Consider the following 22545-nt stretch of genomic DNA (forward strand, 5'->3'; position numbering starts at 1 on the left):
TCGATAAAGTTTCAACGGTGCATTTTTAGGCAGGATAAACTTTATTATATAGACAGGCAGGTAGAGTGGAAGCCAGGCACACTCATACACACACATGCATGCGCACAGACTGCTCCATAAAAGCACAATGGAGTTGTTTTACATTTTTACAGGTTGCAAGAAAATAATACATCTTCAGTAGCAGAGGAGTCAGGGGAAGCAACACTGACGGCGTTATGGGTGGAAAGTATGAATATGTAGCAGCTTTGGTCTTACTTAGTGTTATTTTGTGGAGGGAAAAAGTAGAAAACTCTCCTAAACCACTTCCTGCTCCCCGCCTACACATCACGGGAACACAAACCTATGTGCTCTGGTGCTTTGCTGCTTTCACACAGTTGTTCAGAAATTTACTCAATTATTACTCCAGCTGCACATGTGCTATTTCACAATTACAAGAACTTCACATCGCAAGAAAAGCACCTGCACATACAAGTGTAGACTAGCACAAGCAGGCTACGGTTACACATGAAGCGTGCCTGAGTTTGACAGTGATGAATTCACCCATCATACATTTAAAATATACACCCAACATTTTCTTATTAGCGCAAGATAATCCCATCTATAAATCTTCAGTCGACATAATAACAATTGTTACAGACTTTATGCTGCGGCACATTCACTGAGATCACAAGGAGAAGCCATTGTATGTAATTGGTTTTGTGCCTGGGTTGAAACACTACAGTGGCTTCATATCAATATTCCCTGCAGCAGACTATAATTTCATGGTTAGAACCCCCTCTTTGCCAAATCTAGATGCCGCAGTTTAAGGTTGCAGAAAGATAATGATAACAAACATACAAAGTTAGCTATAATATATTTCAGAGATAAGACATTCAAATATAAAAACTCAGACAGAAACTTCATCCAAAGCCTCAGTTATGTCCTGTTTCCTTGTGTTCCACTTGATCCAACCACCTCATTTTACTTCTTCTTCATCGACCTGAAGGTAAGTGTGACCTCTGAGGAGAACCGGATCTGGCATTTTGAGATTTGGGAGACAGATTGCTGAGTAGAAAAAACTTTTTTTTTCCATGAGCAGAGAAAAGATGCTCCACTTTCTTCTTCTTCTTCTTCTCTCTGCTTATTTGGATCCTCCAGAGAAGCCTGATGAAGATGCTGTGAGTTACTTTTATTATACAAAAGCCGAGGACAAATAGAGAGTCTGAGAAAGATGACAAGCATACAGTACACTACGACCCACTGTCATGAATCTCCAAAAAAAACGTACTTAGGTTTCTTATCATGGACACACAAGCAAAGTAAGAATTAACATTACCATAAGTCATTTTATTATTCTATGGGGGGAGAAGCAGCTGTAATGTCTTGCTGTTCAAAGAAAATCCACCTTAAGATAGAATGGGAATGATTTAGTAAAATTCAATCAACATGTCTGAGCACTAACACATCCTCAGCGTTCAGGCCAATGAATCAAACTCTCTGGGATGCATTTTAGACAAGATTCTTTGAACTGCTCCATCTATCACGAGCAGGAGCCTTGGGCTATTTTGGTTTAACAAAGATGAGGTAATAGAAAACGTCAACTTCCAATCACACACTTATTATTGAAGTAATGGACAAAGTGACTCTGAAATCATCAGTTGTGTCAGAGCCAGGTTACGGCCCATGTTTGCAGAAAAAGCCAGCCCATACTGTCTTTGTGATCATAAAACATGCATGTAAACAGATCTTACAGTATAGTGTGCTAATTCTTTAGGCCAGAGCCACGACTAAAGGTTAAAGAAAAAATAAGATTAAGAAAAAAGCAACATAACAATGAGCCTACTGTATCAAAAAAGGGATATGTGGATCCTACTCTCAACTGCATTATTCCTCTGGCCACACCCCAGTCAGTGAGGTCACAGCAGGTATATTTCATCAGCTGTCACAGGCCTAAAGTGTCATCACCAGCTGGGGTGTGGTCTGAAGTGAATCATGTTTGAAAGTTTCAGCCGCAGAGAGCAGTGCAGCAGCAGTTTTCTGCAGCCTGGAGTGTCTAGACATGCTGCAGCCGACCAGTAGAGGACAGCAGAGAGACTGGTCCTCTCGGGTGTCTGCAAACAGCCAAAAGAAGCCTCGGGTTGGTCCCCTGACGCCAATATAAGGGACATAATGAAACAACCCCTTGAGTTATGAACATCCATATAGAGGTTTAGTACAGCTGTTATACGAATGATGCTTTGTGTGATGGGAAGTGGGACTGGGATAGTGGGCATCTTTCATCCATGTTTTTCCTGGATGCTGAGACCTCCAGTGGATTAAACACCATATTCCAGTCATCAGTAAACAGAATTTACACAACCCACTACCACTACGTATATTTAAAGTAAAACCTGAGTTGCATTTATATCCAACTTTTAGAGTGGGAATCAACTCCGGAGATGAAATTTGAACTAAGGCACTATAGATGTAAGAAAGAAGGATCCTCATAAGTAGAAATAAATTAGATTTATCTCCTACATTAGACCATAGGTGATACTGTGATATACTGACACTGACTGACTCAGTCAGGGAAGATGCCTTCACTGTTGGCTCACGAGCATCTATTTCCTACTGCAAAGAAGGTGCTGAATTCAGTGGGTTTTTACCACTTTAAGAAGATTACCTGAACGCATCATGACACTGGCAGCTAGCCTAGCCGGCTAACTTGGCTAATCTGATTTATCGCCTGAGTTAAGCGCACGTAACGTTAGCCAGGATTACCAAATTTAGTTTTCCATATCTAGCGTTTAACATAGTATCTGTCTGAAATCAAACAACCACTCGTTTCAGGAATGGCATCGCTTGGGGAGCCTGTGCGTTTGGAAAGAGGTAAAGTTAAATGGCTAGCTAGCGTTAGCTGAGAAATATTTGTTGTGGTAGCAGGGAGACATTAACCTAGCTTAGCTAGCATTAGCTGAATAGAACTGGTGATTGTTTTGGACAGAATACTTTCTCCTTTTGTCGGATAACGCAGTGTTAACGATGTCTTGTGGATAGCTGATGTTTATGGCTTTTATGAATTGTGTATATTGTAAGCACCGAGCTAAAGTAACGACAGTACTTGCGGTTATATTGTGTTACTTTTGCGCACCAGCTAACTAGCTAATATCAGTGACAACAGGGAGTGATCATGCAACCGAACTGGTTTGTTAAGGGTTTAACTCATGTTAGCAGCAAAAAAATGTAAGCTTTATTCACTTTGTTACACCAGTATCAGCAAGAATGAGCAGGAGGAAACATTTAGGTTGCGGGCTTTATTCAACCTCAGTCTTCCTCTTAACAAAGCTGACATTTGCTCCTGTTGTGTCTACTACATTGTGGCTGGACAGTGGAGAAAACCGAGATTTCTATTTTGACAAACTACAAACAAACTACGGAAATTACTATAAAAGTATGAGCAGAATATTTGAGGAAGTTGCTTATCAATTTGACATAGCTGCTTATAATACATGCCCCATCTCCTCTGTGGTGGCAGAGGCAATTACTTATTTGTAAAACACCGAATTAATGATATGCTGCACTGAAATTTACCCAATGAAGCTGCACTTAGCACTGAATCTTACTCTTATATTAAACATTGCTCTATTGAATTATGTATCTTCATAACAGTGTTTGTTTATGGAAGGAAAACACTGCTGTAAGCCAAGACAAGCTTCCCCCCAGGGAACCAAGAATTGATATTTATTAAGTGGTAACAGTTTATTCACTGTGTCTTGCTTTTTAGTTTTATATTGGTACAGAATAAGTTCTGACATTCACACAGGCAGCAGTTGTTACTAGCGTGAACCATTTGCAGATACCCTTGATGATGACGTATGTGTTCCTGTTGACAGATATTAACCGTGCTATTGAACTGCTCGATAAGCTCCAGAGGACAGGGGAAGTGCCTCCCCAGAAGCTGCAGGCACTGCAGAGGGTCTTACAGAGTGAATTCTGTAACGCTGTCAGAGAAGTAAGACACTTTGTTATTCCCAAACATTTAACTGTGATTTTAGAGATGGCAGAAGTTCACTTTTCTCTTCTGACGATAGACATTAGTGTTTAAAAACTGGAGTTTGCTGTGATTACTTTGTGTGCACCTTTTAGAAGTGCAGACAGTTGTTGCTGGGATGTGATAAAATATTTGACAAAAATGTCTCCTCAGGTTTATGAACATGTGTATGAAACAGTGGACATCAACAGCAGTCCTGAGGTCAGAGCCAACGCCACAGCTAAGGTAGACCCAAGTCAAATACCATCTAATACACAAGCATTTGACTTGTGCTCCTTTTTCTAGAGCAATACATTTTAACAAGGGTTTAACTCCACCACTTGTTAATTTGTAGGCTACTGTGGCAGCTTTTGCTGCAAGTGAGGGACACTCACATCCGCGTGTTGTGGAGCTCCCAAAGACAGAAGAAGGCCTGGGTTTCAACATAATGGGTGGAAAGGAGCAAAACTCACCTATTTACATCTCACGGATCATCCCAGGAGGCATCGCCGACCGTCATGGTGGTCTGAAGAGAGGCGACCAGCTTCTTTCTGTTAATGGGGTGGTATGTTGAATTCACAGAATCACAACATACTCCACAAATGTTACATTTGAGCTTTAGTGTGACACACATTTCATTTTCAGTTTGTGTACAACTTATTAGGGATGCACTGATGCCATTCACTGGATCTGTGTCAGTGCTGGTACCAGACTGCTTAGGTGGATCAGGTATCAACAGTCACATGACCAGTCTACTTAAATTACAATTTCTTTGTTGATGACATTAGAAAATTCAGTACTATCACTGTCAGATACATTTGTTCACTCATGACAACCATGACTTGATACTGAATCACTACACTTCATCAGTAGATACCCTGAGTATCAGAATCAGTAACAATATAAAAAAGTAGGACTGGTGCATCCTTACAAATTCATGCAGCTCAGTATCTGAGCAACAAAAAGCTGGAACTGATGTTTTTGAAAATTCAGATTCATTATCCCTTTTGGGAAATAGTTTTTGGTGCAGTCAGGGCAGATAATCAAACCTCTCAAATTCACCTGCTTCTAAAGTGAGTATCCAGCTTCAAATAAGTGCAGTTTTTAAATGATATGTCTAAGAATGGGTGGACTGAGGTCAGATGGACAGTTACATTACCATAATGTGTATTCTGTATGTAACAGTCTACTTTGCCTGTTTTCACTATGAATATTGGTGAATATCATTGGTAAGCGCATATGGATTTAAACAATGTAGGCAATGTTCCCTCTAAGCTGCGCACCTGCGCAATCGCGCACCGCTCCCGCTTTTTCCGCGCACAGCAAAAATATGTAGCGCATAAAATTACAGTGTGCAACAGTGGTGCATGTCTGATGTTGCTCATAGTGGTCCAAGGAATTCTCAGGGAGTTTGTGTGTATGCTCAGACACATGAAAAATTAGGGGGAACATTGAATGTAGGTTTCAAATTCATCTGGAAATGGGTTTTGCAAACGTTTTACAAGGAAGGAAATGCATTCAACAGAATCATTAGGTCTCAAGTGAATGTTAACGTCAGTCTCTACAGTTTGTTTTTAAGACTCTCTCACATTAGCCTCAGCATTCAGCAGTTGTGGTTGCTGCTCTGTGTAGGTAGTTTAAAGTTCAAGATCAGCCAAAGACAATCATCCAATTGACTTTGTTTATTGCTCAGTTTGTTCTCTCATTAAAATGTCCAAATTACAAACTTTTATATGGTAAGTCGAATCAGGTTTTGTTGCAACTGTGTTCACTCCAGTGCCTGTAAAAAACTGAGGTCATGTTTTTCTTCTAAAGTTACTACATATCTTGTGAATCTTGAGCTCAACAAGTTCCCATAGTACATTTCTTTTTGATTATAAACCTATAACAAAAAAAAACCTTTACAACAGTGTGCGTATGTTTGTGATGAAAAATATTAACGTATATTTCTGTGTTGTTTTTTTCTCACAGAGTGTTGAAGGTGAGCACCATGAGAAAGCTGTGGAACTCCTTAAAGCAGCTCAGGGCACAGTGAAGCTTGTAGTAAGGTACACCCCCAAAGTCTTAGAGGAAATGGAGTCACGCTTTGAGAAAATGAGGTCGGCGAAGCGCCGGCAACAGAACAGCTATCCCCAGTAGGATTTTTCCATGTTGATGCCCAGCTCCCATGTCTCTCCTCCTCTAGCCTTCTGGCCATCTGTTCTGTCTCTTTCTTATCTCCCTGCCCAAAAAAAGAAAAAAACATAACAAACATACCCAAGTTTAGTTTTAGTTGCCACTCACACATACTGTATATTGTGCTTCTAACCCTCTCTGTAGCATTTTTAATATCCACCATTATTACTGTACTAGACACTATGACTTTAGCCAAACACTAGAATGATTATGATTGTCAATGAAGGTGGTCTCTCACACGTGTGCATTATTTTTCAACTGACGATTTGAATGCAACTTTGAGTACTTTAGAGACCAACTACATAGCTTCTTTGACTGGAAAGGTAGTGTTTTTAATTCTTTGATCACAGCCACTACCAAGTGCCTCAGGGCAAACACATTTATCCAATGTACTGTGTTCACCTTTCTTTTTCTCTTTTTAATGGTTTAAAGTCGAGTACTGGTAATTAAATGCTTGTGGCAGGAATTACTGCATGCTTTGCAACTGCTTTACCTAAAGATCATCAACTTTGATTCAAAATACAGTTTAGTTTTCATGGCCGCTCCAGAATAGTGAAGTTTTGGGGGAGCTGATGTGAGTTTGAATTTGTAAAAAACACAAAAAAGCAAGAGATAGTTACATGTTTGATTACAAGGGAAACCACTGAAAGGACACTTCAAATCACAAGTGATAGATGATCTTTAAGGTGTTTCTCTGGGCTTACCCTGTTAAGTTCACTAGCGTCATACCACACTATAAAAAGCTCAGCAGGTACTGTGGGGTTTGAGTAGCCCAGCAGGTACTGTAAGTGATGTAATGGGGTCTTAGCGACTCATGAACTAAATTCCTGCCACAGCACAGACTCACATTTTTTTAAAACTTTTATCAAAGTAATAAACCTTCACAAGCAAAAACTCTGCAGTCAGCATGACACGAGGTGAAACCTGCTCAGCTTCTGACTAATTTCTCTTGGCATAAATCAGGAATTTACTACATGTCATACTTCTCCGTAACCAGGTAGAGTGCTTAATGAGAAGTCAGTTACTTTGTCTTTAATATCTGTCTTTGATCTTTGCTAAAAACTGCTTGTTAGTATTGTCCGCATCATTCAGTGACAGTACAAAGCGAAGAAAAGTAGGACACTCATAATATCAAGCAATCTCTTTATGTCACAGTAGCACCTGATGTGAGCTTTCATCATTGTTTTGATAAATTAAATGGCAGATGTTGTTATTACACATGCTGTATATGGCCATTGCATATTCATTATGACTTTACGCGATGTTTGGGGCATTATGTTGTTCATCTGCTGCATTGGCATGTCATTCATTTCTATTTTTCTGTCTTTTCTGTTTTTAACATTTTATCACTCCACGTCTTACTCTAAACATAATGTGTGTCTTAAATGAAGCATTCACTGCTTTTGAACTTTTATATCCTGGCATCATTGAGATCTTTACAGATATATTGTACACACAATACCAGGGCTTGGATAAGGATTAACACTCAGAGACAAGAGTAAGCCCATACATTTCAATAATTTAGTAGAGCAATAAGTTGATACATTTTCCTACCTGTGTGTCGGACATTTTTGTCTTTTTTCTTTTATATTTACTAACAGTCGTCTTTGCTCCATTAAAGCCAAAATTTCAGTGGCCCTCATGTACTCTGTATTTCATATACAAACTGCACATAATGTTAAAATAAGAATGATAATGACAATTTTATTACTGGATGCTGCTGGTCATTGGCAGTCCTGATATGTGGTTTTAGTCCAGTCACTAACCTTCAATATACTGTATTTTTAGACTCTCCTGTCACATTTACATATACAACACATATAAAAAAAGTCTTAGTGTTAGTGTTTTTGGTGCTTGCAAAACGCATGTTTAGCTAACATATTGGTATTCCTCACATCATGAGAAAACATCTTATGAAGTGGAATATTAATAATTGAAAAATCCATATCCTGTCTTTAATCCTACATGCAACATGTCAATCAAACAGGTCAGAACGTCATAGTTTTGTTTAAAATATTTAACTGTTCAATTCAAATTTAGCATTTATTTAAAGAAAAATGAAGTCAGTTTCAGTATAATGTTTGTCTATTAGAACCCACCTCCTCATTCAGACTTTCAGCGTGTGAGACAACAAACTATCCCCAGAACAAATTTAATTTCAGAGGTTTATTCACAGAAAATTTTGTTTCCACTGTAGATGCAATATCCTGTATATAGCATATAGCATAAATGTAAACGAGGCTTTAGCTGCATAAGCCATACTATTGTCCAGTCTCAGGATCAACACATCACAGAGTTAAGACATGAAGGCAGTAATGATGAAGGTGATTGTTATTTATTTATCTGGTGTAGAAATTGAATGGATGGTGGATAAAGTGACAGAAACACAGGACTGTGTACAGAAGCAGGAAAACTTTCCCTTCAGTGTAGCTTCAGTGTCTTACATGTCCGGAACTGTTTGTCCTCTGGTGTTGAACCATCCTTAAGAAATTGATTCATTTTTCATGCAGTGTAGTGTCCAGTTGAGTGTGCCCCTTTGTAAGTGTTTTGGTGTAATGTCTGCGTAAACAGCTGCACTGTTACTGTTACCGAGGCATTTTATAATTACGTTAGTTATAGTTTCTGTTTGCTTTTGTGATGTAGTTACTCCAAAGCTTTTCTCTCTCGCTTTTTTTTCCATTTGGTGTTTCTGTTATTTTATCCACCATCTCTTAACATATAGTAAGATTCAATACAGACAGCTGCCTATGACATCAATTGTTCCACCAAACTGTAAATAGTTCACTCAAAAGTACTGAAGTCCATAGGGATTTATAATGTTTTCTCCAAAATACACTTATTTCTCTCAGTGATCTGGAAATGTGTCCTTAAAAAAAAGATTACATCACTAAATGCACTGAAATGCATCACCAAGTGCTAAAAATATCGTTATCAGTGCAAGGGACTATCAGACAGTGATGACGTGATCATTTTTACTTAATAATTGGAACTGAAACTGTAGTTTGCTGAAGTAACAACAAGTCGCTCTTTGGCATCTTACCTTTGTTTGTTGCAGTCTCTGCATGTGTCCATAACTACTCTCCATTGTCAGCTCAAAGTCAGCCGTTCCTTTAAATGTCTGGTTTACCTGCAGGACTATCTCCACTCAAGTCAGTGGAAGTTGTCATTGACCTTTATCAATTCGTACATTACTTTAATACTGCAACAAAAAAAAGAAAAGAAAAGATGAATCATGATGAGCACATAGCCCAGATGTATTCAGCAGGTGTGCTCCCTGTAATCCATTGCTCTTCAATGAAAAATGCTGAATTTTGGGGCAAAGTATAAAACAAAAATACACACAGTACTGCAAAAACTGAATGCAAACCAACTATCTATGCAAGGTTGTTTAAAAACTTTGAAAATTTCCTGCATTGGTGCGAAACAGTTTTCAAAATGAATGTTACTGAAAATTACCACTTTAAGGCTGTGTGGACAAATGTCTAAAGTAATACAACTTGTTCAACAATTCTGGGACCCACTGCACTTAAACACATTGGAGTTACATAATGTTATGAGACATTTACAATGTTTGTTATTGTAACGTTCTCTTATTGATCATCATCAAGTAACAGTGAAGATTTCCATGTGACATTAGCCTTGCTATCTAATTAATGATTGTCAGGATGCATGTAGAAGAATAGGCTCTTGTTGAAGTGTGGTTAGTAGTCGACCATTCCATAGGCTACTTTGAGCATACTTTAGTTTTGAGGCAGAAACTTTAGCAGGAGAGTTGGGGTGGGGTGTACATAAAAGCTGAAATGTCTTAATATAATGTATAGTTTGTCCCTTAATTGTGTTTTATCCAACTTTAGATATCTAGCTTCACTGCTCACGCACCTACACACATGTATAGTAAATCAGGAAAAAAAATGTAATGAGACTTGGTATTGATATTGCACAGTCACACTCTCCACTGAATGTCACTGACCATTGTCTAAGTTAGTTGCGACATTTTGTGAAGTACCCTTCAACTTTCTACCCGTTTTCCTCGTCTTATATATTGGAATGGTCAATAGAGTATTTTTTATAATAGTTTTCTTTTGATATTTTTCTCAATTTTTATAAGTGGTTTTCCTAAAAATAAATACCAGGAATGATTGGTACTTCCATTTTGACTGTGTACCAGGGCCATATCAGCAAAGCCTCTCTGAAATGCAGCGCTGATGTAGAATGGCTTGATCAGATCTAATGGCTGTATGAACCTACAGACTAAAGAGAGAGACCGTCCTCCATCAGCTCTTCTTTTCTGAGTTCTGAACTGATTTTTCCTTTTCTTTTTAGTACCAAGACCAAACTTGCAACATTTGTGGAAATTTTGATAATGTTTTGAAATGTTTTAGTCAGTGCTTGTTTAGGATTATTAACTTGTAGACTGTGTTGTGTTATTTTGTGTTCTCTGGTTTGTTATCTAATTTACTGTGTTACATTGATGTGGAATGTAAAATGTTGTGATGTAGAACATAATAATTGGACTGGAGGCTAAATAAACAGTGCTTAAATTTAGTTTTGAAGGTCTTCTTGAACATCTTTTACACACAACATTTATTTTAGCTTTAGACTTTTAACATCAGGGGTTCTGAGGGGTTCCCTTCATAATGAAAACAGTAAGATGTCTATCGACATGTCTCTTCTCATTTAGAAGACTTGCATACCATAAGCTCCAGAATAGTCTTTGCAATTCACAGTCATGCCTGGCACATATGGCAAATGTTTTATGAAAATTCAGAGCATGCACGCGACGCACAGTAAGAGGTCCTTTTGATGCAGACAGAAACATTTTTAGCTGTCAGATACTGTTTGGAAGAATGAACCTGGAATGAACCTTTGCACTCAGCCACTGAAACAGTTTGTTGTTTTCTGACAAATCTGCTGTGCTGATGTGTACGTTTCTGTACTGCTGCAAGTTCACTGATAAATGTTCTTCCTTTCTCTTCACTGCTCTGCTTCACTGCTCCATCACTGTCTTGCCTTAATTGTAGGAAAAGCGGGGAACTACTTCAGAGATGAGAAAAGAAACTCAGGAAGAGCAACAGGAGTTCATTTTTTTCTCTTAAACCTACAATTTCTTGGGCAATAACTATACATCATGAGTGAAGAGGAGACATTCAAATATATAGTGATGGACTACAGGTCGGGAACACCTGGCAATTAAAGCCTTTTAAAGCCAGGCCTTTTTCATAACAGATACGTCATAGCAGGGAAAGCACATTTGTCACTATTAACATTAAGGATGGCTCTGTCTGCTCTGCAGTCATTGCAAGGCAAGAAATAATTATACATTTTTATTTTTTAATCAGACAAATTAATTTAACTCTGTGAAATAGTCTTGCCACTCTGGATATAGTTATGTTTAAAGGGTGGTTTCACCCAGATGCATCCTTACATACTGTAGATGTCTGAGGGGAGCTGTGTAACTGGAGCTCAGTGGTAGATCAGGGCCGGTTGCCTGGAACCAAACAGCGCACGTGACAGCAATTCATTAGAGCTGGTTGTTCACACTACAGCTTGAGACCAGAGCACAGCTGCTGGTTTCTTATGGCGTGGACCCGATCCATTGCAGAGTCTCATGTGTGGATGGTACACTTCGTCTCGTTCTGGCAGCCAAAATCAATCACACCCAGGAGCAAGCACAGCAGCAGCAGCAGGGGCTGAGGACGAAGCAGGAGGCCAAACCGGATCAGGAGCCAAATCAGCAGGAGGAGCAAAGGAATGAGAAATTGATTCATGTTTATATACCACATAGTATAACACACATAGACATATTTACAAGGTTAGAGAAGGAGAACATTCATAGATCAAAAGATACTGGCATTGCTGAGAGGTGAGTGTATTATTGCACAAATCCACCAACCTTTGATTGTAAAAAGATGTTAAGAAATTCTAATATATTCACTGATGTGTTGAAGCTTCCTTTCTAGGAAAACAGGACAACATGTAAGGACCTGAGTGACCTGACAGTCTCCTGGATAAATCAAACAGGAAGTTGAGTAAAGCAGCCTGATAGACAAGACAAAACCCTGATTTAAAAAAGAATATATGCAATATATGCATTTTTATTTATTTATTTACTATTTATTTAAAAAAAAACAGAAAAGGAATAATGCTGTATAATACAGTTACAAATAAAAATATTGCACAAAATCAAAGATAAACTCTGTAGGTATATCACATGCACTTTATGTGTATTTCTGTACTTGTATACAATCTGTACATAGCTTCTATGTTGTGTTTTGTCTGTGCATACTATTTACACTGTCCGTATATTGTCTGTAGTTCTGATTCTGAGATTATAGATATTGCTTTGTACGCTCCGTTTGTGAACAGTAGGTGTCGCCTTCGCGCTTTCTTGTTTCTTTCTTCTTCATCGACGAAGAAGAAGAGAAGTCTCTTCCGTTTCCGCCCACTGACGTTTCTTCCTTTCTGTCCGCGCTAACCAAGAAGTGAACACGCGTTCGCCCGTCTAGCTCAAGTGAGTGTCTTTTTATAATGTAATTAATGCAATAATCGCTGGGAAAATAAGCATGGTATCTCAAGAATTAAGCAAACTCATTGCCCCGGTAACTCAAAGACCTTAAAGAGCGGCTTTTTAGCGATATTTAATCATTTTACGCGCCGCACCGCCGCTGCAGCTAGCTAAAAGTTAGCCGATGTTAACGGGACCTAAGCACACGCTGCCACATGGGTGTAAAAACTGGAGCTTCTGTGTTTGTGTTGTCACATTTTAAACTGTTTTACCGAGCACATGTAGCTAAATTTAACTAGAGGCTTTACGCCCAATAGTTATTAACAATGAAACTCCAGCGGTCCTGCCTATATGGCCAGAAAACCAGTCCTAAACGGTGTTACATTGTCATAACCAATTATTCATCATTCAAAAATTAAACCACTTGTTTTATATTTATTGTGATAGTAATGTTATTAAGCTTGATTACACCAGGATTTGCACTTATTTAATGGAAAACCAGGAGTTGCGACACTTTGTTTATGCTGTCCGATAGTATTGACGATATTACTTTATTCCATGCTAGAATAGAATAGGCTTTGTCATTGTACAGTTAAGTACAACGAAATTGTGGGTACTCCACGAAGACAAACAGTGCACTATAGAAGAGATTTAAATACAATAAGAAATATAAAAAATGTACACAATATACAAGAAGTACACAATATAACAAAAGAGCTACAAAAAAAATACAATGTCTGTTAAAATTATACTGAAATAGGCCAGCTAAGTTTTTGCAGTGTGTATAGAAATATATTCTTTCCATACATCAGCAAAGCAAGATTGTTTATTAGTCTGGGACAGAAATGAATCTTAAATGTGTCATAAAAGCAGACATGGTCCACCAAGAGATTCACCAGGCTTGAATTTTGAATTAAGATGCTTGCTCATTAGCAGATCTGCTGACAGTTTGAACCTTCCTGTTTGTTGTTGTTCAGGATGCGTTACGTTGCTGCTTACTTGCTCGCTGCCCTGGGCGGTAATGAAAACCCTGAGGCCAAGGACATCAAGAAGATCCTGGACAGCGTTGGCATTGAGGCCGATGACACACGCCTGGACAAGGTACACAGCAGTCTGTCATTGTTTTCTGGTGTTGTGGGTGCAGTTGTACCAGCGACTGGTCGTTGCCTTTGTGATGCCCATATAATTTGATCTCTTTCTTAACAGGTCATCTCTGAGCTCAAGGGCAAGAACGTGAATGAGGTGATCACCACAGGTGAGTTTGTTACTGTGCCATTTGTCAGCATGTTTTGGGTATTTTAATACATTTAGATGTTTTTTTTTTTTTTTTTTTTAATTGGCACATCTGTTAGTCTCTCTTGACAAAGCAGCACCATGCAGGATTTGATATTTAAGAACACCCCTGAATTTAACCAAAAGACAAGTAACCAAGCTCTCAAAGTTGGACTTATTTTACTAGATGTGAAAAAACAGTAGAGCCAGTCTTTAGATATTAAATTTCAGGATTTCTGGATGCCAAAGTCCAATTAATTTGAGCCGTCAACATGTTAAAATGTTGTGAAAGATTTTCAAGTAACTTAATGAGAGTGTCAGATAATACATCAGGCTTGATGACAGTCCTGTTTTTTTCAATTTTCCTTGTATATTTGATTGTTTATACTTGGTTCTGACTGGATGATACTCACTGGGTCAAATAACATAACTTTTTACTGTGTATTGGTGACAGTGCAATTTTAATGTTAATGTGCCATTGTAAAGATTTTCCAAACCTGTATTGGTTTGATAACTGCCTTTAACAAAAACTGTGTATTTGATGGCCAAGCAGACAGGCAGTGTTCACTTGGGTAAAACTGTAAAACATGTCAAAATATTATCACTCTAAAGCCAGGAAATGTGATGTTTATGCTTATATTACTGCAACAGAATTGCCAGATTGTATCTAGTCTGACCTCTATCGTGTTTCTGGCTGCTGAGTGTTGATGTTATCACTTGTGCTTTACGTCTGCCAACCCGTGTCTCCTCAGGTTACGGTAAGCTGGCCAGCATGCCAGCAGGCGGTGCCGTAGCCGTTGCCAGCTCAGCGGCTGCTGGCTCAGGTGGAGCCGCAGCCCCCGCTGCAGGTGAGCGTTGCAGCTTAGCACCTTGTTTGTCGACATCAGTGACACTTGGCACACGGTGCCTTTGCCTTCACCTTGTATGTTAATATGATTACATGAGGCCAAATTAGTTACTTTTACATTGAAGTGAAAATGTGTTTAATGGGCACAAGTCATGTAAGTAACATGATCTGCTATAGATTTATTTATTCTTATGAGGTGTTTAGTGTTGAAATTTCTGAGAAATTGGTGTCATTAGCATGTTCATGGAGAAGAGTACAGTGACTTCACATTAATATAACATTGTCATGTATAACCAACAATGGATGACAAATATTTTCTAATGATTGCCTGAGCTACCTTAATGTTCTCATGAGCATAGCTGTTTAAGTGTGCTTTGATTAATAGCAGGAAATGATACCAAGTGATTTTTGTTTTGCAGCTGAGGAGAAGAAGGAGGAGAAGAAGGAGGAGTCTGAGGAGTCCGATGATGACATGGGATTCGGACTGTTCGACTAAACTTTTTCATAAGATGAATAAAGTTTATTAAAAAAACAACTGTATCAATGTCTTTTTCACTGCAGAATGTCTTTCCATTGAACTAGGTTTTATTAGTATTCAGTAGGATTAAAAAATACTGTTTGATAAAGCCACAAGTTACGGTTAATGTATTTGAAAATCAAGTTTTCTGCGGACTAGATAATGCGCTCATAGAAGTGCCACATTTTCTCGACCATGTGATCGTACCATTCCGCCACATGGCCAACAGATGGCGCTACTGAGTTTTCCACCATAAACGAGACACGATGTCCTTCATGTCGGTCACCGTGTCTAAAACGCTGAATTATCCATAAGGAGAGACATCGATCCCTACCCTCACACTGACCGTGCCCATACCGTTTTATCAACCGCTGCGGTTAAAACACCGAGCAACGGGTGCAGGTGAGCTGCACGCCTGCAGCTGCACGTAGTCATCTCTGCGTCAGCTGCAGTGAGTTCATCCCCATGTGATAAACAACGTCAGATACATTTAAAGTGTAGATTCGCTCTGAGTCGGAGACAGAGCGCAGCGAGTGGCGGATAAAAATAACAAATTTGACTGTTAACTCTCAGGATCAAAGTCGTGTTGGCTTGAAATTGATATTTTCCTTAAATGGATACTTGAGGTTTCTGTGGTAAAATCAGACAGAGAATGTTTCTCTGTTGCTGTTACTCGATAAAGACAACACACATCAGAAGTGAGTCCCAGGCAAAAAGTAGCTCTTTATAAGCGTCTCACAGTCTTCGATTTAAAAATAGATATATTGCACCTTCTCAGAATAAAGGAGACTATTAGAAAATGAATAAATGTCATGCAGTATAGTTAGAGTTTGAAGGTTGGCCTAAAGAGCTTCTGAGACAATGTGTTTATGAGAATTGAGGAGACAAACATGATAGTTCATCTCAAAACAGCTTTAAGTAAGTTGAAACCGACGAAGTGCGAAGATAAGTCTTCAGTGTTGGTTAGTTTAACTCAGGTTAGCTACTCATTTCACTAAATGTTTCCAGTGAATTGGGTTCAAAGGTCAGCAGACAGACTGTCAATCATTTACAGCTTGATGTTCAATAAATTACACAGGCAGTCAATCAGTCTCGATGGTAACAGAAGTATAGGACACAACATATGGTTTGTATTTCCATCATGGCCTTTAATCAGAGCTTAAACTTTTGGTCTGTGTGCAGTTTTAAGTGACTTTCCACCATAACTGATATTATTATCTACCACACAGTTTTACATAGTGTGTAACAAAACATTTCAGTACTATGAGTGAATTACTAATACCACTCTTAACTGTTCACTCTTACAGCCCTGATTACATTATCTATGGAACATTTTGTGTTGTTAGAACAGGCAGTCCGTTCTTAAAGATACACCACCTCCCAATTACTAAACACTGGCAGGCCATAAACCCAACTACAGTCCTGAAAAAACCCTGGGGGCCAAGCAAGCCTTACAGAAGGTACAGAAAATACAGAATACAGAAAATAATACAATATAAAAACAGAAAACAGTTTGTTTCTCTGGTTTCTCTTCCCTTTTCAGGGTGTGGCCTAAAGTTACGTAACAAAACAGGATCCATCTTTCAGCCCTTGCTACGTCATTTGAAAAAATTAACCTGAGGTAACAAAAGGCCAAACTTAAACTACAGACTTACATCAACGCAACTGTCTTAATACGCCAATTAGTCATGTCCTGGCGCGTGACTATATGACTGTTACTTAATCTCCAACTTTTTAAATTTGCCAATGTCACTGAAAGAAAAAACACAGAGCTGAGTCATGTGTTAAAAGCTGAGTAAGAAAACGAGGTGGGGGTTAAAGGTCTCAGGACAGAGACTGTATGGTGTGAATCTGCTCTGTTACATACTTGTGATTTTAAAAATAAACTTTATCCCTTTCTCACCCTCTAATTCTTCTAATCCTAAATATGCTGCCAAAACAAATAAGCTAGTTTATCCATTCACAATCATCGGAGAGGGGAAATGCAGTTCTCTTTCTGATGGAGATTTAAATAAAGCTGTATTTTGTTCTCACATCATGTGAATCCACAGATTTGTAATTCGTTAACCTTTAGTCCATTACTTTCATTATTCGTCATTCAGTCGGTTCATAGAATATTAAATAAATCTGTATTATTTAGGGTTTTCTTCACCATGTACTGTTTTTCTAAATAGTGATGGGTGGTCAAATAAGGACACACAATAAGGAAAGAAAACTGATATTGTAATACCACAATGTAAGAATACAAATACAATACAAATAGAAGTTATGAATTATAGTTTTACACAAGTATTTAGAGCAAAATGTGCTTAAGATATCACAAGTAAAAGTTGCCATTGTGCTGAAAGGCTCCTTTTCAGAGTGTGACTATTTCATACATGTATTAAAATGTAAGCAGCATTTCAATGTTGTAGCTAGTTGAGGTGAAATGTAACTCAGTATATTAACTGTAATTAAGTACAGCTTTGCTTCATTTCTTTATACTTCTACTCCACTACATTTCATAGGGAAATAACGTACTTTTTACTGCAGTACATTCATTTTACAACTACTGTGTAGTTTCCAGCTATTTTCAAGATTTAAATTCTATAAACACAAGATTAGTTTATATAATACAATACACTGTCAAAGATTAAAACAGTTCTTAAATGTTTTGGCTTGTGGCCACCCACAAAAAAAACTATGTCTACCTGGGATTGCTTGTTTCTCTGATTTGTTAGTATTTTTACCCTGAGAGACTTTTTCCCTTAAAATTTCTCATATGGTACCTGAACTTTTCTTTTTCATCATGTTTACTAGTACCATAAAACTGGAACCTTGAGTAACTGTGTGGTGACTTCCCATCAGAGGAAAAAACCCTCCTGGATCTTTGGACAGAACCATGAACTGCGCAGGCTCCGTGTCCACGCCCCTGCGCTGTGACGTCACTGGCCGTTAACTGTACACGCTCAGGCCGACGCTCCCAGTTGATCCTCTCGTTTGCGGACAGTGAAGGTTACCTGCTTCAACAGTGCTTGAACGGCAACCTTTCAAACTGTCTTCACGCACCACAGGACGGGACTAATCGCTCCGATCACTCAGATTTCCATCGACAACATCTGATCGAATTTAAACGACCTTAAACCATCAACTAGCTCAGTCATCTCGAACACATTTAGCCTGACAGCTAGCTTAACTGTTTGTTTTGCTAACAACGCGAGCCACATCTTTTCGACCTCCTCACAAGAAGACCTGCCACTGAGAATTGGTAAGACGCTTTTATTTCCTCAAATACACGTGTGCTTAAGCTGATGTATGTTCTGTGTGGTAAAACTATGCTGCGGTTGTTTATGTCCTCACCGCCGTCGCCGCCGCAGCCGCCAATGTGGCCTTGACGCAGTTGGCTCGTCGTGACTCTGCGCAATCTCTTCAGTGCCAGGCAGGATTCTCCACAACAACAGTCTTGGACCAGTTTTCTGGCAACAATTGAGCTTTTGATTGCGACAACATTTTGCGTTACGTAACAAAAAATTGAGTCTGCCTAGTGATACTAAGTTATGAAATGGCCTGGTGTGGCTTGGTATGCTATGGGGAGTCACAGCTCTGATGAAAGGAGGTATCATCGATCGATCAGTCATTTCACATAAATATTTTCTCCGGCTTTCATCACAGCTGAGGCAGCTGAAGCAGTTAGATAAGCTTGGCAAAGCTATTGATATGTGGCATCACATTATTAGGTAGTGTGATGTCTCTAATCGGTAGAGTCATGATTTATAATTGTACTACTAAAATAACATGACAAAGAATCCGCTGGGTCTTAAGAGTGTCGCTCTAAAACAGTTTTCAATTTCAGTTACTATGAGAACTACGTTCACAGTCATATAATCCATCAATACCAGAACATGGCTGTGTAGTTAGTGTAGTTAGGGCTGCAACTAATGAATTTTTAAATAACAATTAATTAGATATACTCGATTAATCATTAATCTCATTTTCCCAGAACCCAAGGTCCCTTCTTCAGCTTTCTTGTTCCAGTTCAGAACTCACATATATGCATTTTTTAAGCAATATAACAGAGGAAAGCAGTACATTTTTGTTTGATAAACGACTTAAAGAGTTATCTGATTATCAGACTTTTTGCAGTTTTTACATGAATTATCAATTACCCAACTAATCATTTAAGATGTAATTGATTTTGTTTGCTGTGTTTCAGAACCATGAGTTCCCAGGTGAGACAGAACTTCCACCAGGACTGCGAGGCTGCAATCAACAGGCAGATCAACCTGGAGCTGTATGCCTCCTACGTCTACCTGTCTATGGTGAGAGTCTAGTGGCTGAATAGAGAAAAGTGATAAGGCAATAAAAAAGACTGAGAGGGCAAATATGAGTGGAAAACCCGGGGAGGAGCATTGTTTATAATACAGGTTGAAGTGGTCAGTGTAAAGGGAACTGTATAAACCAGTTACTCTGGTAATGGCAGTTATTATTGAGAAGTGATTTTAATTCTGTTTAATTCGACTGTATTGTGATTATATAACTGCTGTGCTGGGTAGGCTTATATGGTGTGTATTCTTTTTCATTCCCCAACTGTGGTCAGTGTGCCAACATCCTTCAGATGGATGAAAAAGCATGTGGGAGGTTTGGATGAGGGCACTCAGGCAGGCAGCCTACTGCTATCATAAATAAAAGCCATCATCAGATCAGCCTTGTTTTTCACCATCAACTTGTTAAACATGTGAGTGAGTATTTAGGTGTCAGTTCGATGTCATGTGCTTGAACAGAGGTGAAATGAATGATGTGAGCCAGAGTAATAAAACAAAGGTTGAAGTTCACTTTGAGATGAAGCACAGAAAAGGGGCAGAGAGTTCATTTCCTGTCCTTTGAAACTCTCTTTTTTCCTTTCCAGAAAGGATGTACAAGGTTCACATTAAATAAATATAAATGTTTTGAGGTTTTGTAGGGGGGTTGCCTTGCCTCTGTGGGCTGCTACTATTTTGCAGTACAGAGGAGGAATATGCTTTAACACCAACATTCTGTTACTGATTAAAAAGGAGTAAACATTTGGATAGCAGTGTTAGTGGTATGACCTATTTAATGAGAGCAACACAGAGTCATTGTAAAATGTGGGATTCTGTGTTGGACAGGTCTGGAACGTTCATAAACACATTAGTTTCACCATTTTCACAGTGATATTGGGTTAGATGAAATCTGTTATTTAAAGATGGTTGTTTTTAGCGGTGTGCAATAACCATGGCAGCTAGGCATCTGTGTTGCAGTCACATTTCCGGACTTCTTTTTTTGTTTTCACCTGAAGGAAATGAAAATGGAAGTTTAGAAAGCACCAACATTCCCCTCTTTCATCCTCACAGGCGTACTACTTTGACCGGGATGACCAGGCATTGCACAACTTTGCTAAGTTCTTCCGTCATCAGTCACACGAGGAGCGTGAGCACGCTGAGAAGCTCATGAAACTGCAGAACCAGAGGGGGGGAAGGATCTTCCTACAAGATGTCCGGGTATGTGCTCATATTTATTGTAACGTGTGTGAAAATAAATGTCTAGTTTAGTGGCTGTTTTAACTTGAACACTGGATGTGAGATTTTTCTTGCTTTGGGTTATCATTCTCATCTCCAATTTTGGGAGGGCTACATAAGGCCAAAAAGATAAGGTGTGACAGAAGGGTGTGAGTGTGCAGTGCCACTTATCTTTCTCAGACATACAAACACAATCCCCCCGCGCTCGGGTAGAACGTTTAACTGCAAACACACTTTGAAATACTCGGAGAGCTGGCTGTCTGGCTCAGGTCGCTGACCTCTCGTCTCTCATTAATAAGTGTCTCCTGACCTGCTTTGTATTGCAGAAGCCAGACAGGGACGAGTGGGGCAGCGGTGTTGAGGCTCTTGAATGTGCCCTGCAGCTTGAGAAGAGCGTGAACCAGTCACTGCTGGACCTGCACAAGCTCTGCTCTGATCACAATGACCCACATGTGAGTATTAAACCAGGGCTTGACAGTGACACATTTTTCTCAACATTTCAGTTTTAGAGAACACTAATCCCAATTCCCAGAACTGGAACAGGCATCAAGTATTTTATTACAGGTATATAAGCTAATCCTGGAACTGATCCATTTAGCTCTTTGATACTCCACAGTATTAGCCTGTTAGAGAATTTTGAAAATATTTGAGTACAAGCACTTAAAATACACACGCTAGATGTACAGCTGTGCTTCAGAGCTATAGATATGGAAATTCTGCAGGTTTCATTTTTAGCAGGATGTAAAAAACAAACTTTGATGTGGCCTACACAGCTGTGGTGTTGGCCTTGATTTTTTAAATCAATTTTCAGTACAAGTGTATTTTGAATTCACAGCAGACCTAAAACTCACTTAACTGTTGAGAAACAACACTAACTTACAGTATCATCAAAATGGAGTCATCACAAAAACGTCTGGCTGCGAGCCCTCGTTAGTTTGATTTGTGTAACCTTTGCTCGTATTTATTTTAAATCGTTTCAACAGGAAACTAAAAACAATACTAAGACAGACAGTTCTGTCACGTTAGCTCTTCTTTCAGTTGAATTCAGCAAGTGTGTGTTTTAGCTCTAATATGACTCAACTGTCTTGTTGTCTCAGTTGTGTGATTTCATCGAGACACACTACCTGGACGAGCAGGTGAAGTCCATCAAAGAACTGGCAGACTGGGTGACCAACCTGCGCCGCATGGGAGCTCCTCAGAACGGCATGGCCGAATACCTGTTTGATAAACACACCCTGGGCAAAGAAAGCAGCTAAATCCCCCCAGACCACATTTTCATAAGCTTCTATATATGTATATTTGTATCTTGCTCCAAATATTTTCAAAATATGAAGCCATCTGCATGTGTCACTTAAACCTCTTATATTACTTGTCATTACCTTCATATTACTCCTCTATAGACCTGTGACAGTTATCACATTCAAGTCCCTCTCTTGTATCTCGCACTTCTCTCTGCTATCACCTGCGCCCTTGTCATTACTTGCTGTGTTTTATGCCAGGAGCTGTTAATCAAACCAAATAAATCGAACCCTCTGGATTCTGATCAGTCTCATTTTTAATGTTGTCTCAGTGTTAAAAACAGTAAAAGTAATTTGAATGGAATAAAAATTGAGCATCATATGAAAAACAGCAAAACTCCTCCACTTGAAAAAATTTAATTATAGTATTAATGATCTGTTTCACTTCCACTACCAAAGAAAAGAGAACTAGGTAGTCAGGTGACACATT

At 38.9% G+C, this 22545-nt stretch overlaps 3 protein-coding genes across 3 annotated transcripts; all 3 read left to right on the plus strand.

Annotated features, from left to right (window-relative positions):
• The first annotated feature begins 2626 nt into the window (after nucleotides 1–2626).
• On the plus strand, nucleotides 2627–10708 carry lin7c (lin-7 homolog C (C. elegans)). Its single transcript, XM_018686333.2, has 5 exons — nucleotides 2627–2847; nucleotides 3852–3970; nucleotides 4163–4234; nucleotides 4344–4553; nucleotides 5960–10708. The coding sequence occupies exons 1-5, from the start codon at nucleotides 2811–2813 to the stop codon at nucleotides 6125–6127; spliced, it is 606 nt and encodes a 201-aa protein (XP_018541849.1). The 5' UTR covers nucleotides 2627–2810; the 3' UTR covers nucleotides 6128–10708.
• Nucleotides 10709–12549: 1841 nt separating this feature from the next.
• On the plus strand, nucleotides 12550–15322 carry LOC108889716 (60S acidic ribosomal protein P2). The gene is made up of 5 exons (XM_018686335.2): nucleotides 12550–12674; nucleotides 13646–13769; nucleotides 13875–13923; nucleotides 14693–14788; nucleotides 15207–15322. Exons 2-5 carry the CDS (start codon nucleotides 13647–13649, stop codon nucleotides 15281–15283), a joined length of 345 nt encoding a protein of 114 aa, XP_018541851.1. The 5' UTR covers nucleotides 12550–12674; nucleotide 13646; the 3' UTR covers nucleotides 15284–15322.
• Nucleotides 15323–18252: 2930 nt separating this feature from the next.
• fth1a (ferritin, heavy polypeptide 1a) lies at nucleotides 18253–22360 on the plus strand. The gene is made up of 5 exons (XM_018686303.2): nucleotides 18253–18551; nucleotides 19497–19602; nucleotides 20653–20799; nucleotides 21144–21269; nucleotides 21915–22360. The coding sequence occupies exons 2-5, from the start codon at nucleotides 19501–19503 to the stop codon at nucleotides 22071–22073; spliced, it is 534 nt and encodes a 177-aa protein (XP_018541819.1). The 5' UTR covers nucleotides 18253–18551; nucleotides 19497–19500; the 3' UTR covers nucleotides 22074–22360.
• The last annotated feature ends 185 nt before the right edge of the window (nucleotides 22361–22545 follow it).

The sequence above is a fragment of the Lates calcarifer genome, linkage group LG2, assembly GCF_001640805.2.
Source record: "Lates calcarifer isolate ASB-BC8 linkage group LG2, TLL_Latcal_v3, whole genome shotgun sequence".
Classification (NCBI taxonomy): Eukaryota; Metazoa; Chordata; class Actinopteri; family Centropomidae; genus Lates; species Lates calcarifer.